At 40.9% G+C, this 14,441-nt stretch overlaps 1 protein-coding gene and 2 pseudogenes across 1 annotated transcript; 2 read left to right on the top strand and 1 right to left on the bottom strand.

The window, feature by feature from the left end:
• Nucleotides 1-8,182: 8,182 nt before the first annotated feature.
• Nucleotides 8,183-8,839, bottom strand: LOC144662074 (uncharacterized; annotated as a pseudogene).
• Nucleotides 8,840-9,480: 641 nt separating this feature from the next.
• Nucleotides 9,481-10,108, top strand: LOC144663125 (uncharacterized; annotated as a pseudogene).
• Nucleotides 10,109-10,205: 97 nt separating this feature from the next.
• LOC144663126 (uncharacterized) lies at nt 10,206-10,772 on the top strand. Its single transcript, XM_078524060.1, has one exon. The coding sequence runs from the start codon at nt 10,206-10,208 to the stop codon at nt 10,770-10,772; it is 567 nt and encodes a 188-aa protein (XP_078380186.1).
• The last annotated feature ends 3,669 nt before the right edge of the window (nt 10,773-14,441 follow it).

Consider the following 14,441-nt stretch of genomic DNA (forward strand, 5'->3'; position numbering starts at 1 on the left):
TGTTAGGGGGACTGACTAAATTTTAAATTCATGTTAGCATTTCTTGCACTAAAAATTAAGAATTTCAAATTTGAGAGCATCTATGGTAATTATAACCTTATTTCCAAAGCTGTTCTCCCCTAATTTAACTGCTTAGCTATCAACCATATGATTTTGATTTTATCTTTTGAATGCTGAGAAGAACAGATTTTTTATTATGGATGAAAAAAGATAAAAAGTGAAACTTGCCACCTCACAATTAAGGTGGACATGATTAGGCTATGGGGAGAAACTGGGCTGGCCTGGTACATGTGCTGCTGTAACAAAATCTTTTTTCCCTTGTATACATGTATACCCATGGTATATATGTCATTATAACCCACTCATTATTTTTTGCGCGTGCTCATTGGACAAAACGCATCACGTGGTACAAAATCGGACGACGGGTATCAGCGAATATACCCCGTCCGATTTGATATCCGTCGCCCGATTTTGTAGGCAAGCACAAAACAAACGAATGAAGTCATCTTATTCAATTTTAACTTTTAATGAAAACACGGAGTTAAAAAACCACGTAAACCATCAACTTACATTTGTTTCAACCCCAGTTACGCCGGGTCTATTACGTAGGTTTTTCCTATAAATTTACTGGTGATAAAGCGCGTTGTAGAAATTAATCGGAGGGTTATAAAATAAATAAACCCCTTTCTGGCTCGCTGGTATATTGGAGGATAATGCCCTTGGCTGAAAGATTGTCCTCAAAATTTCACAGTTGCCCTCGAAGCTTCGCTTCTCGGCCAACTGTTCATTTTTCGACAATCTTTCAGCCTCGGGCATTATCTTCCAATATACCAGCCGCCGGAAGGGGTTTATTTACTAAATATATGGGGGGGGGGGGGGTTCACATGGTATTTAGCACTAAAATGAAATATAGTGAAAGCCAGATTCAACAAATGAGGCTATCATCTTTTCAATTCAGACCTTGGCCTCATATCCTGAAATCTAAGTGGTTGTAGAGATAATATGTGGGAGAAATATATGGCTGAATATTGTTTGAGGGGTGTCGAATGGTAAATGCGAGATTTTTTTTTAAACGGCGAGACTGATATCTTTTCTGCGAGCCCGAGACCTTTTTAGCCTTGCAAAAGAAAACGAGACTCCGAGAAGGCGTCAAAGAAATTTGAGACGACGAGACCCCTGGAATTTGGCTAAAATTTTGCCAGACACGCATTTTGTGAAGGACCATTCACCACCCCTTGTTTGGGAGTCTTGAACTAGCTGTAATCCACAGACTTGGCAGTATGCAAATGCTGACAGAATCATTTTCACTTCTCAGTGAAAGCTAATACATGTAAAAGAAAATAAAAAATTAATTGAGTTGAGCTGCTCATCCCATTGCATTTGCTAATATGTTCCTATTTTCTCCAGGTCATGGCAAGAAAGCTTTAAAAGAGGAAAAACGGAAGTTATGATATGATCAAGGAACATAATAAAATAACTTTTGAATGAGTTGTGTTGAATTCTTTTTTCAAGTTACCGTAAATGCTTGTTTCAACCCTGCTTTCACACAAAATACAAACACTGCAAAATTTTGAGTATAAACAGAAAAGTGATTGAAGTTTCCGGGGCAGCAGCAAAGAAAGATACCCTAAATTATGTGGGGCTGTTAAAATCCTAATAATACTGGATACTGGATTTTGTGCCGGGATTGAAAGCTGTAGTGGCAGAAAATTTTTGGAACCGATTGATACTAATATTTACATTTATCACCTCATTGTGAGCTTTTCCCAATATACAATTGTAATCAGGATAATCCTGAACAAAGTGTTAGAACTTTAGTACATACATTTTAAAGACTAGATGTTTTTATTGATTATTAGAACATTGCATATGACACAGAAAAGATTTAAACGATCTAGATTGTATCCACTAAGAGTGAGGAAGATTTAAAATGATCGGAAATGAAAACGAGAGTGTACTACTTCAACTGTCATAAAGGCCCGATGAAAAAATATATTCACTTGCATTAGACTTCACTTGAAACAGCCTCATTTTTAAGGCTGAAGTATCTTTGTTTGTGGCGAAATTAAGAACGAAATCTCGTTCAAAAAATCCTTTGTACTATTGATATTAAAGTACAGTGCGGCGGTGGAATCGTGCTGAATCTTGATTTATCGAACTCAAGAGGAAACGAAAATTGATTCGAGAAAGCGTGCGTTAAATAAAAGCGTTTAAATAAGTAACGTAAATCCAAGGAAACCAACCACTGGCTTGAGTTCTACGGAGGTTCAATACAACGTGGGTTAAATCGGGATTCTATTGCTATTATATTCTTTCATGGAGCTCGAGGGCCGACGCCATATTTGCTTACCAACCCACTAGAGCTTAGTCCTTTTGCGGTCAGAACAATGTTTTGGTCAGTGCATGAGCCAATCAGATTACAGGAAATCATAATATCCAGTTCTGGTTACGCCCCGCACTGCTGAATTAAACATTTTCATCGCAGTGATGTCGTCATGAAACCAGTTATGTAGGCGCCAGAATTTTCCGACGTAAACTTTATAGTTCATACAGAGTTTCATATATAGTTTCGTGTTAGTTGTTCAAGCGCTATCGCCTTATGGCAGGCCAATCAGGCCTCCCAAGAGACTTAGTTTCCTTTGTTTAGTACCCTTTCTTGCACGTGTTATATTTATTGTGTTCATTCTGTTCGCGTGTAATTTGCATAAGTAACCATACGGTTTCGAGCTCAATTTGGAACTAATTTGCACGAGTGAGTTTTACAAAAAGCTGAAATAGGCCAATTCCGATAAATTAATATTCTAACTTGGCTCCGAGTCTTGGGGGAATAAAACAAAAGAAATGATTTATTCATTCCTGAACCTCGACGTAATATCTTTTGTTTTATTCCCCCAAGCCTCGGAGCCAAGTTAGAATTTTAATATATCGGAAATGGCCTATTGCACGAAACGCTTCGGCGGGTGGAATTTCAGCTTTATGAAAAACTCACAAGTGCAAATTAATTCAAAATTGAACGAGAAAAACCGTATAATTACTTATTAATAATACAAACATGAAAAAATTTAGCCAAGCCTAAAAGCGGAGCTCCACACTTGTTTTCGAAAATGCTCTCATTGAAAAGTCTAAAAATACTGTTATTGAAGTTATGAAACGTATACTGCTCAAGAACTATCCATAGCCGAAAAAAACGTCAACTCCAATCGCAGAAATTGTGCTTACAAAATCCTGTCATTTCATTAGAAAAAAAGTAATATTTGAGCCCGCGATACAATGGTAAAAACAACTTGGTCAGCGATCAGCTTCAAAAAACAAATGTCCTCGATGAGGTGTACACCTGAGCCCGCGATTTGGTCATGTGATACTGGTCATACCTTATTTTGACAGCTGTTAATTGACCATAACATGGATGTCCAATTTCCTATTGTCTTTCAGCCAATCATAATCCAGAATATCGATGTGTAATTTGCACTGGTGTTACACTTTTTGCACTGGTGTTACAACTGAACTGCACTGCTCTCAGCCAATCAGATTCGAGTGATTTTTTCATGTATTGCTGTTTTTCACTGTCACGCCAGTAACGCTACTGTCACGCGCTACTAATAAATAAATCCAAAACTTTTTAGTCAAAAAAATCAAGAATATTACAGGTCGTAGAAAATTACTAGATAAGCAACGTGTCCAAGTCTCGGGTCTGTACGGTAGGTATTCCGTACTTGAGTTATCCGTTAAAAAGTTCCACACAAATGTAGAGAGCACAGTGTGGAAACGCCATCTTGGAGTCCTGGGAAGGAGCTCCAAGATGGCCGCCGAAAATCAATAAAAATATCTGGCATTTACTTCTGCTATGAAAAGAAGTCAGTGCACCTTCATGAACACGTAAACATTCACACAAACACTTTTTATAAAACCTCAACTGTTTAGATTGTTAAAAATATCAGGATAAGGCATTTTTTTTAAGCGTACGTAACAGCCTTCCGGCGGCCAAATTGATGTCATGTGGCGCGAAACTCCGAAATTCAAAATGCTATATCTTAAAGACGGCGGATGCTATCGAGCTAAAAACCTTCAATGGCATATATATATTGGACGTATAATATGCAGTGAAGGATAAAAAGTCAGGGGACTTACGATACAGGATTTGATAACTTTGATGACGTCATGTGAAAACCAAGAATATTATTCATTAGTTGGGTTTGAGTTTTCCCGTTTACAATTCGTCTTTAAAGGTTTTTTGGATTCGTCACATTCGCCTTGTAAGCTTTCTCGTTTATTTAGCTTCGTCGGTTTGAGTTTTCCCGTTTACAATTCGTCTTTAAAGGTTTTTTGGATTCGTCACATTCGCCTTGTAAGCTTTCTCGTTTATTTCGCTTCGTCGTTTTGAGTTTTCCCGTTTACAATTCGTCTTTAAAGGTTTTTTAGATTCGTCACATTCGCCTTGTAAGCTTTCTCGTTTATTTCGCTTCGTCGTTATCCTGTATCCTTTAGCACCGTTTGCATTGATACGCAGTTTCTGAAATGAAGACACCCACGGAAACGTTTCCAAGATTTCCGAGTTTTTACAATTCGTCTTTAAAGGTTTTTTGGATTCGCCACATTCGCCTTGTAAGCTTTCTCGTTTATTTCGCTTCGTCGTTTTGAGTTTTCCCGTTTACAATTCGTCTTTAAAGGTTTTTTGGATTCGCCACATTCGCCTTGTAAGCTTTCTCGTTTATTTCGCTTCGTCGTTTTGAGTTTTCCCGTTTACAATTCGTCTTTAAAGGTTTTTTAGATTCGTCACATTCGCCTTGTAAGCTTTCTCGTTTATTTCGCTTCGTCGTTATCCTGTATCATTTAGCACCGTTTGCATTGATACGCAGTTTCTGAAATGAAGACGCCCACGGAAACGTTTCCAAGATTTCCGAGTTTTTACAATTAGTCTTTAAAGGTTTTTTTGGATTCGTCACATTCGCCTTGTAAGCTTTCTCGTTTATTTCGCTTCGTCGTTTTGGACCGCTTCACAGGTATGGTTGTCGGTCGTCTTAAGAGTGTGCTCCCAGGTTCATGTCCTTTAGTTGGACGATGCATACAATCTCTTATCATGTTGGGAAAGTAGGTTTTGGGTATTTGTTTAATCCTTGGCTTTATCTTAGACTAGCAATTCCATCAGTCCAATCTATATTTCCGGATTACAGTCTCAGCCATTGTCCTATTTCCAGCCATAGAGCAGGGTATTTTTAATCATAGGTTAGAATGCAAACTCTCCGAGTAAGCTCAATAGCACTTCTGGAAATAGGCAACTTATACATATATTATCTTGAAACCAACAAAACAGCAACAGATCGGAGCATAACATAAAAGCAGCGATATACATTGGCAAAATTGTTTCGGAGCAGTATTGTAACCGACTATTGTCATTCAGGTGGCCAATAAGTCTAACCCGTAAGTTGTGCTTATCGAGGTATTAGGTTCATCCTTAATGTTACAGTTGTTCTAAGAATTTCCAGTGGCCATATTCTTTACTGTTGTGTGCCAGATTTCTCTATCCCCCTTACCTACTGACAATTATGTGCTCTGGAGTTTCACAATGTTTGCGTTCTTCGTCTGTTGCTTTGGCTTCGGGTGGGGGTGCCCGCTCACTCGTACCTCATGGCGGGCTGTGGCGGGTTCTCCCTCACCTTTGCTGGGATAATAGTTTAAGGTTTTCATACTTTAAACTTTCTATTCTTGATATAAAAATAAACGGCCACACCCGTGGCCAAAATCTGCCAAATGGTAGTCTTGTCTTTCATTATCCCAGTTAACAGAGCCTCGCCAAAGCAACACATACATACTTGTTTATATGCATAGCATTTAATCTAGTAGGAACAGGATACATAAAAGATATTTATTTTGCAAAAATAAATGGGTTTATGTAGCTTGCTTCGTAAGTCTTTCGCAGCATCCGGTGTAAGTAGTCATGTGCGCTCATATAGGCTCTAAAGCCTCGCTTTCATGTTACGATGACGTCATAGGTTGTTTAGACTCTAAAGCCTGACTTTCATGTTACGATGACGTCATAGGTTGTTTAGGGTCTAAAACCTCGCTTTCATGTTAGGAAGTCGTCACAATGCCGAATTGATGGATGACCAGAAGTAGAAAAAACCGGAAAAGGAAAAACGGAAATAGAGTATTTATTTTGAAGATATTATGGATGGCTTGAAGTGAAAGACCAAAGCAACCGAGTGATGTCATAGCAACGGAAATTTGATGCAAATAAAAAATTCAAAATCTGTTGTTGCGTGACATTAATAATTGCGCGCCAATAGGGGGAATCCCCCTCTTGTACGTAAAAGGAAGGAGAAACCAAACGGAAGTGAAAAACCGCAAAAAAAATGTTCAAAGTATTTTTATTTTCAAAAACCTGTTCACACTGCGGGACCGGCGCCCGACTTACAGAAATTTTAACAAAATGTGGGGGATAACGAGGGAGCAAAGCGTGTTTTGGTTACTGTTGTATGCAGGCGACGCATTTTTTTTCACCTGACGCAATCAAAATAGTAACGTGTCAAAGAGGGGGTGATCCCCTTAATCTGACGTCATCAAAGTAGTGGCGTGCTGGAGGTGTCCCCCTTCACCTGACACTATCTCAATGGTAGAGCGCTGCGAGTGACTTGCCTGGCTATCGCTCTTCCTTTTATAACATAAGAGAGTGGGTAAGGGGATGGGGGTATCCCCACTTTATCCAAACCGAGGGAGGGTTGGAATCGAATACGGAATATAAAAAATGAAGGTAATCACTCACAATTGAGTGCTTGAATGGATATTTTGTTTTTGTAAGGCATTAAAGTTATTTACACTTGATGTTTTTGTCCAGCTTTATTCTTTCAAGGCAACAACGTTGTTTACACTTTTGTCCAATGGATTGATCCCCAGATCACCTCTCTTTTCCAATTTGCTCCGACGTACTGGCATCTCTGCCAATAAAATTCAATACCAGTCTTTGCCAATAGGGTTTGGTAGGCGAATCCTCAACATTTCATATTTCACAAAGCATAATCACATAATATTTATGAAATTGTTTATATAGCGCTTTATACGAAAGTTCTAAAGCGCTTCACAATTAAAGAAGAAAATTGTCACATGACCGGCGTGAATGGCCCGCGTCTCCACTTGAACATTCTCAGGCCCTTGGGCCCGTGTTCCATTCTGTTCGTTTTCTGTTTGCTTTTTACCGCGGAGTCTTTGATTGATCCGTTCCTTGTTTTTTTGCATAATATTGTTTCCATCGTTCGTTGATCCGTTCCCTGTTGTTTTCACGGTATTTTCTTCGGTAACTGCTGACGCGCTCAGCATTATTTGTACGCCATTGCTTTTGCCGGGTCAGGATTCGCTGTTTGTTCTCTGCATAATATCATTTCTGGTATGCACTCTTTCTCACGGCCTTCTTGTCACTCTCTGGTAATTTGTTGGAGCAATCCATCTTGTGTTACATATTACAAATAATGAGTTTAACCATATGATCACACTTTCTTATAAGAGTCGCATGGCTTAATCATTGTATCACACAGCGGCTTCAACTTCTTCTTCTCTTTCGTCTTCTTCTTCTTCGTCATCATCAGGTTCATCGGGGAGTAATTTCTTTGTCATGACTCTGTTTAACATGAATTTCTGTTTCTCCACCGCTGACTCGGCCGCTTCGTCAAAATCCATGTCGTCTTCGTTAATGAAGCGGCGAAGAGTTTTCATGACTTCACGGTGTAGTGCATCACGTTTAATACGGTAATTCCATTTTACACGCTCTAAGTAGATTCTCCGTAGCCTTCTTCTGCTAAGGGGTAATAGGGCATTGAAAGCGGCAGTCTCGGCATAGTCTTTGGTTTTACCCTTATTGAGAAACCGTTTGACGTCTGCCATGAACGATTCTCTGAGATCTGCCCCCATGTTTCTACGTAACGGATCCCACGGATCATAGTCAGTGTCATCGTCTCCCACCTCTCCTTCCTCTTCGGAGCTGCTACTATTTTCCTCTCCCTCCTCTTCCTCTTCAGGCTCCTCTTCCTCTACATTTTCTTCATCAGTTCCACCTTCTGGCTCTGTGTCAAATACATCTGGTGCACGATCCGCCATTGTCTTCTTCTTCTCGTCAACGTTTCACGCAAGACAGTGTTGCCTCAACTGAGCTGGAGTCGTTTGAAGTGATTTTTATATACAATTTTATTAGCGTTCAAACGCCCTCCCTCTTTCTTCGATACCAGCGTGGGTATCCTTCGTGCGTCAAGAGGTTACTAAAGACCCGTTTCCTGTCATCACTGGCGGGGTGCAGATCCAATGCCAAGTATCCAAAAGGTCGTTCCGACACTTTCTGATACACCGTCATAATGTCTGTCCAGAAGGTGGGAAAAACTTGAAGCAGTAAATTTCTCATGGCTAGCTGGTCGCGAGGATTCTTGAAGGCTATGATGTAGTGAGCAGTCCTTGAAATACTCTTGGCGTATTTACCAGGTGGGAACATGTCTTGACACAGAAACATGACGGTGATATTTTTATGATGAGAGTGTTTAGTGAACAAATCCAGCAGCTCTTTATCTTCACTTCCCTCTGTCATTAGATCGTCCAACACAAGGAGTCCGCCGTCTGGAAATCACTTTCGCAATTGGGAGGTCATAGGAACACCTTCGTGAAAATGTACCCCAGACTCTTGCATGTTTCGGAATCCATCTTGCCAGGCTCCGTAGCAATAATGAATGACTTCAGGAGGTGTACTAAACAACTCTTCTGAGTGATCCAAAATTAACGACTCGGTAAAGCAAGTTTTGCCACAGCCAGAAAGGCCAACGACCAAAATACTTGAAGGTGTCTTAAACCGAAACGCCTCACCCATTTCTATTCCTCCCAGGTTCCCATTAGGCGTTTCAGTGTCTTTTCGAATCGTCTGTGGCATCTATAATTCTCGTGACGGCTTCTACTGTCTGCACGAGTAAATAGCCTTTGACAATAACGACACCAAAGGGACATGACTGACTCCTTGCTTTCTCGACTAAAACTGGATAAGATCAGGTAGAGTATTATTTTTATATTTAGCTGGTGCATTTCTGGCGGGTACTGGTGGTTTTTGGCAGGCATACCCGCCAAATGGTGGTTTTTGGCGGGTACACTCACCATTTGGCGTTTTTTGGCGGGTACGGTTTTGAGGCGTTTCGGTTTCTCACCAAATGGCGAGTGTACCCGCCAAAAACCACCATTTGGCGGGTATACCTGCCAAAAACCACCAGTGCCCGCCAGAAATGCACCAGCTAAATATAAAAATAATACTCTACCTGATCTTATCCAGTTTTAGTCGAGAAAGCAAGGAGTCAGTCATGTCCCTTTGGTGTCGTTATTGTCAAAGGCTATTTACTCGTGCAGACAGTAGAAGCCGTCACGAGAATTATAGATGTCACAGACATCGAAAAGACACGAAGGGATACAGCTACGGTTACATCTCCTACTGAAACGCCTAATGGGAACCTGGGAGGAATAGAAATGGGTGAGGCGTTTCGGTTTAAGACACCTTCAAGTATTTTGGTCGTTGGCCCTTCTGGCTGTGGCAAAACTTGCTTTACCGAGTCGTTAATTTTGGATCACTCAGAAGAGTTGTTTAGTACACCTCCTGAAGTCATTCATTATTGCTACGGAGCCTGGCAAGATGGATTCCGAAACATGCAAGAGTCTGGGGTAAATATTCACGAAGGTGTTCCTATGACCTCCCAATTGCGAAAGTGGTTTCCAGACGGCGGACTCCTTGTGTTGGACGATCTAATGACAGAGGGAAGTGATGATAAAGAGCTGCTGGATTTGTTCACTAAACACTCTCATCATAAAAATATCACCGTCATGTTTCTGTGTTAAGACATGTTCGCCAAGAGTATTTCAAGGAATGCTCACTACATCATAGCCTTCAAGAATCCTCGCGACCAGCTAGCCATGAGAAATTTACTGCTTCAAGTTTTTCCCACCTTCTGGACAGACATTATGACGGTGTATCAGGATACTTGGATACTTAGCATTGGATCTGCACCCCGCCAGTGATGACAGGAAACGGGTCTTTAGTAACCTCTTGACGCACGAAGGATACCCACGCTGGTATCGAAGAAAGAGGGAGGACGTTTGAACGCTAATAAAATTGTATATAAAAATCACTTCAAACGACTCCAGCTCAGTTGAGGCAACACTGTCTTGCGTGAAACGTTGACGAGAAGAAGAAGACAATGGCGGATCGTGCACCAGATGTATTTGACACAGAGCCAGAAGGTGGAACTGATGAAGAAAATGTAGAGGAAGAGGAGCCTGAAGAGGAAGAGGAGGGAGAGGAAAATAGTAGCAGCTTCGAAGAGGAAGGAGAGGTGGGAGACGATGACACTGACTATGATCCGTGGGATCCGTTACGTAGAAACATGGGGGCAGATCTCAGAGAATCGTTCATGGCAGACGTCAAACGGTTTCTCGATAAGGGTAAAACCAAAGACTATGCCGAGACTGCCGCTTTCAATACCCTATTACCCCTTAGCAGAAGAAGGCTACGGAGAATCTACTTAGAGCGTTTAAAATGGACTCACCGTATTAAACGTGATGCACTACACCGTGAAGTCATGAAAACTCTTCTCCGCTTCATTAACGAAGACGACATGGATTTTGACGAAGCGGCCGAGTCAGCGGTGGAGAAACATAAATTCCTGTTAAGCAGAGTCATGACAAAGAAATTACTCCCCGATGAGCCTGATGATGACGACGAAGAAGAAGACGAAAGAGAAGAAGAAGTTGAAGCCGCAGTGTGACACAATGATTAAGCCATGCGACTTCCATAAGAAAGTGTGATCGTATGGTTAAACTCATTATTTGTAAGATGTCACACAAGATGGATTGCTCCAACAAATCACCGGAGAGTGACAAGAAGGCCGTGAGAAAGAGTGCATACCAGAAACGATATTATGCAGAGAACAAACAGCGAATCCTGACCCGGCAAAAGCAATGGCGTACAAATAATGCTGAGCGCGTCAGCAGTTACCGAAGAAAATACCGTTAAAACAACAGGGAACGGATCAACGAACGATGGAAACAATATTACGCAAAAAACAAGGAACGGATCAATCAAAGACTCCGCGGTAAAAAGCAAACAGAAAACGAACAGAATGGAACACGGGCCCAAGGGCCTGAGAATGTTCAAGTGGAGACGAGGTCCATTCACGCCGGTCATGTGACAATTTTCTTCTTTAATTGTGAAGCGCTTTAGAACTTTCGTATAAAGCGCTATATAAACAATTTCATTAATATTATGTGATTATCCTTTGTTATATATCAAATGTTGAGGATTCGCCTACCAAACCCTATTGGCAAAGACTGGTATTGAATTTTATTGGCAGAGATGCCAGTACCTCGGAGCAAATTGGAAAAGAGAGGTGAACTGGGGATCAATCCATTGGATAAAAAATTCCAGTGTAAACAACGTTGTTGCCTTGAAAGAATAAAGCTGAACAAAAACATCAAGTGTAAATAACTTTAATGCCTTACAAAAACAAACCATTAACCCATCCAAGCACTGATTGAAAATTGTGAGTGATTACCCTCATTTTTTTATATTCCGTATACGATTCCAACCCTCCCTCGGTTTAGATAAAGGGGGGATACCCCCCATCCCCTTACCCACTTTCTTATGTTATAAAAGGAAGAGCGATAGCCAGGCAAGTCACTCGCAGCGCTCTACCATGAAGGGGGTGAAGGGGGACACCCCCAGCACGCCACTACTTTGATGACGTCAGATTAAGGGGATCACCCCCTCTTTGACACGTTACTATTTTGATTGCGTCAGGTGAAAAAAAATGCGCTCGCCTGCGCTGCATACAACAGTAACCAAAACGCGCTTTGCTCCCTCGTGATCCTCCACATTTTGTTAAAATTTCTGTAAGTCGGGCGCCGGTCCCACAGTGTGAACAGGTTTTTGAAAATAAAAATACTTTGAACATTCTATTTGCGGTTTTTCACTTCCGTTTGGTTTCTCCTTCCTTTTACGTACAAGAGGGGGATTCCCCCTATTGGCGCGCAATTATTAATGTCACGCAACAAAAGATTTTGAATTTTTTATTTGCATCAAATTTCCGTTGCTATGACATCACTCGGTTGCTATGGTCTCTCACTTCAAGCCTCCCATAACATTTTTCAAAATAAATACTCTATTTCCGTTTTTACTTTTCCAGTTTTTCTACTTCCGGTCATCCATCAATTCGGCATCGTGACGACTTCCTAACATGAAAGCGAGGTTTTAGACCCTAAACAACCTATGACGTCATCGTAACATGAAAGCCAGGCTTTAGAGTCTAAACAACCTATGACGTCATCGTAACATGAAAACGAGGCTTTAGAGCCTATATGAGCGCACATGACTACTGGTGTAATTTCCTCCAACGATTACTTCCGGTCACGTTTTGCGCGCTCTTAGGTTATGCAGGCGCGGTTACATCGCCCTCTCCCTCATGGCTGGCTTGCAACTAGTCATGAAAATTTTCCCCCTCCCTCCACTCCCTCTGGGTTGGCGGGTTCTCCCTCACCTTTGCTGGGCTAATAGATTAAGGTTTCCATATTCAAAGCTTTTTTATTCTTGATATAAAAATAAACGGCCACACCCGTGGCCAAAATCTGCCAAATGGTAGTTTGTCTTTCATTATCCCAGCAAATAGAGCTTCGCCCAAGCAACACATACATACTTGTTTATATGCATTTAATCTAATAGGAACAGGATACATAAAAACTGTTTATAGTATGCATAATAATTAACAATTATTCGCCTCAGGCTCGGTGAATCTCGGCGAATATTCCCCGAGACGAAGTCGTGGGGAATAATCGCCGAGATTCACTGAGCCTGAGGCGAATAATTGTTTTAGTCTAATTTTCAGAGGTGAATATCAAGAACTATAAAATAAAGAACTAAAACACAGAAACAACAAACACAGGTGCACGCTTGAATACGTGTAACACGTTTAATTTATCGATTGTAAATCAGAATTTTCACTTTAGTTTAAGCAATAAAACGAAACAAAACAAACACTACAAAACAAACACATGATCTGAATTACGAAGTCGCATGATCGAAAAACACATGATCTGAATTTCGAAATCACCAACACGTCTTTGCGGCTCTATGCGGACGACACCACGGAGTATGCATCTGATGCCTCTCCTTTAGTCCTGGAATATGTTATTAACTGTGATCTCAGCATATTATCATCGTGGTTCAGACAGAATTATTTGGAGATAAACAGTGCCAAAATTTTACCTTTTAATAGCCAACAACAGCAACAAAAATACAACTTAACATCTCTCTTCAGCTGGGATTTTAGAAGTGCAATAACATATTAAGCGAGTGCATGTGTACCGTACTGTTATGAAACTTGCAGCTATCGTAATGAATTAAGAGGGCGTCTTTCTTAGAAACACCCACTCAATTTCGCGTAAAATATAATTTTGCCTGAAACTCTGTCAACTGAAAGACGTTACCGAGGTAAGAACTAAAACAGATTTGGTTTGATTTGAAATGATATTCTGGCCGCGTTAGAAGCCATAAAATATTTTCCCTTGTCAGCCCTCGTCACAACGTCTCGAAAATTGAAAAATAGGCACTTTTCGTAACACTGTAAAATATTTCTTTCGCATCATCTAGCCGCAAATTTTATATCAACTTGCTCATAAACCTTTCTAGTTTTCCAAGAAAGTCGCAATTTGCCTCTCAGTTCTCCTGAAAAGGCAAAATGGAGCGTAATATGACCACTACTAATCGCCTTCGAGCGAAGACTGTAAATTGGCTTCGATTGAGAGGCTATTTTTTAAATTTTGGGACCAACCTAATACTTCTAGCCTATACAGCCGACTAGAGTAGTCGTTAATCTACAAATATGTGCAAAATCCCATGTACGTTTTCAATATTTCAAAAGTTGTGACCGTTTTTATCAGCACATGTACCAGCATTTTCGATTTTTTCCCCTATATTGAAATCGAACTCTCTCGAGCAGATTTTGACACACATGCAGCCTACCTGCTTCTCATCTCGGTTTATGTCCAACGTTAGACGGTTAACAATCCCCAAATTGCTAAATCCCATAATAACTCCAGCAAATTGGTAGGTATTGCCTTCAAAACTTGAGCACCACGGCATCTATCGAGTCCCTTGTTGGCGATCGAAAGCCTGAATCCAAGGCTACATTTCGCACTAAATAGCCCATTAAACACCGTTTCAGAGCCGTTTTTCTTCAAGAATCAGTCAAAAGACACTCCGAGACTGGTATTCAGAGAACATAGCCGCGATTTGAGGTCTGAATTCAGAAGAAACATCACCATTTACAGCGTATACATCTCGACAATATCGATACTGTGTGATGCTGCTTCCGCAGAGGTCCGCATAAATGGGGAGACCGCTGATCAAACCCCCCCCCCCCCCCCCCCAGAATTATTTCGCC

The sequence above is a fragment of the Oculina patagonica genome, chromosome 8 (genome assembly GCF_052425735.1).
Source record: "Oculina patagonica isolate OP01 chromosome 8, crgOcupat, whole genome shotgun sequence".
Lineage (NCBI taxonomy): Eukaryota > Metazoa > Cnidaria > Anthozoa > Scleractinia > Oculinidae > Oculina > Oculina patagonica.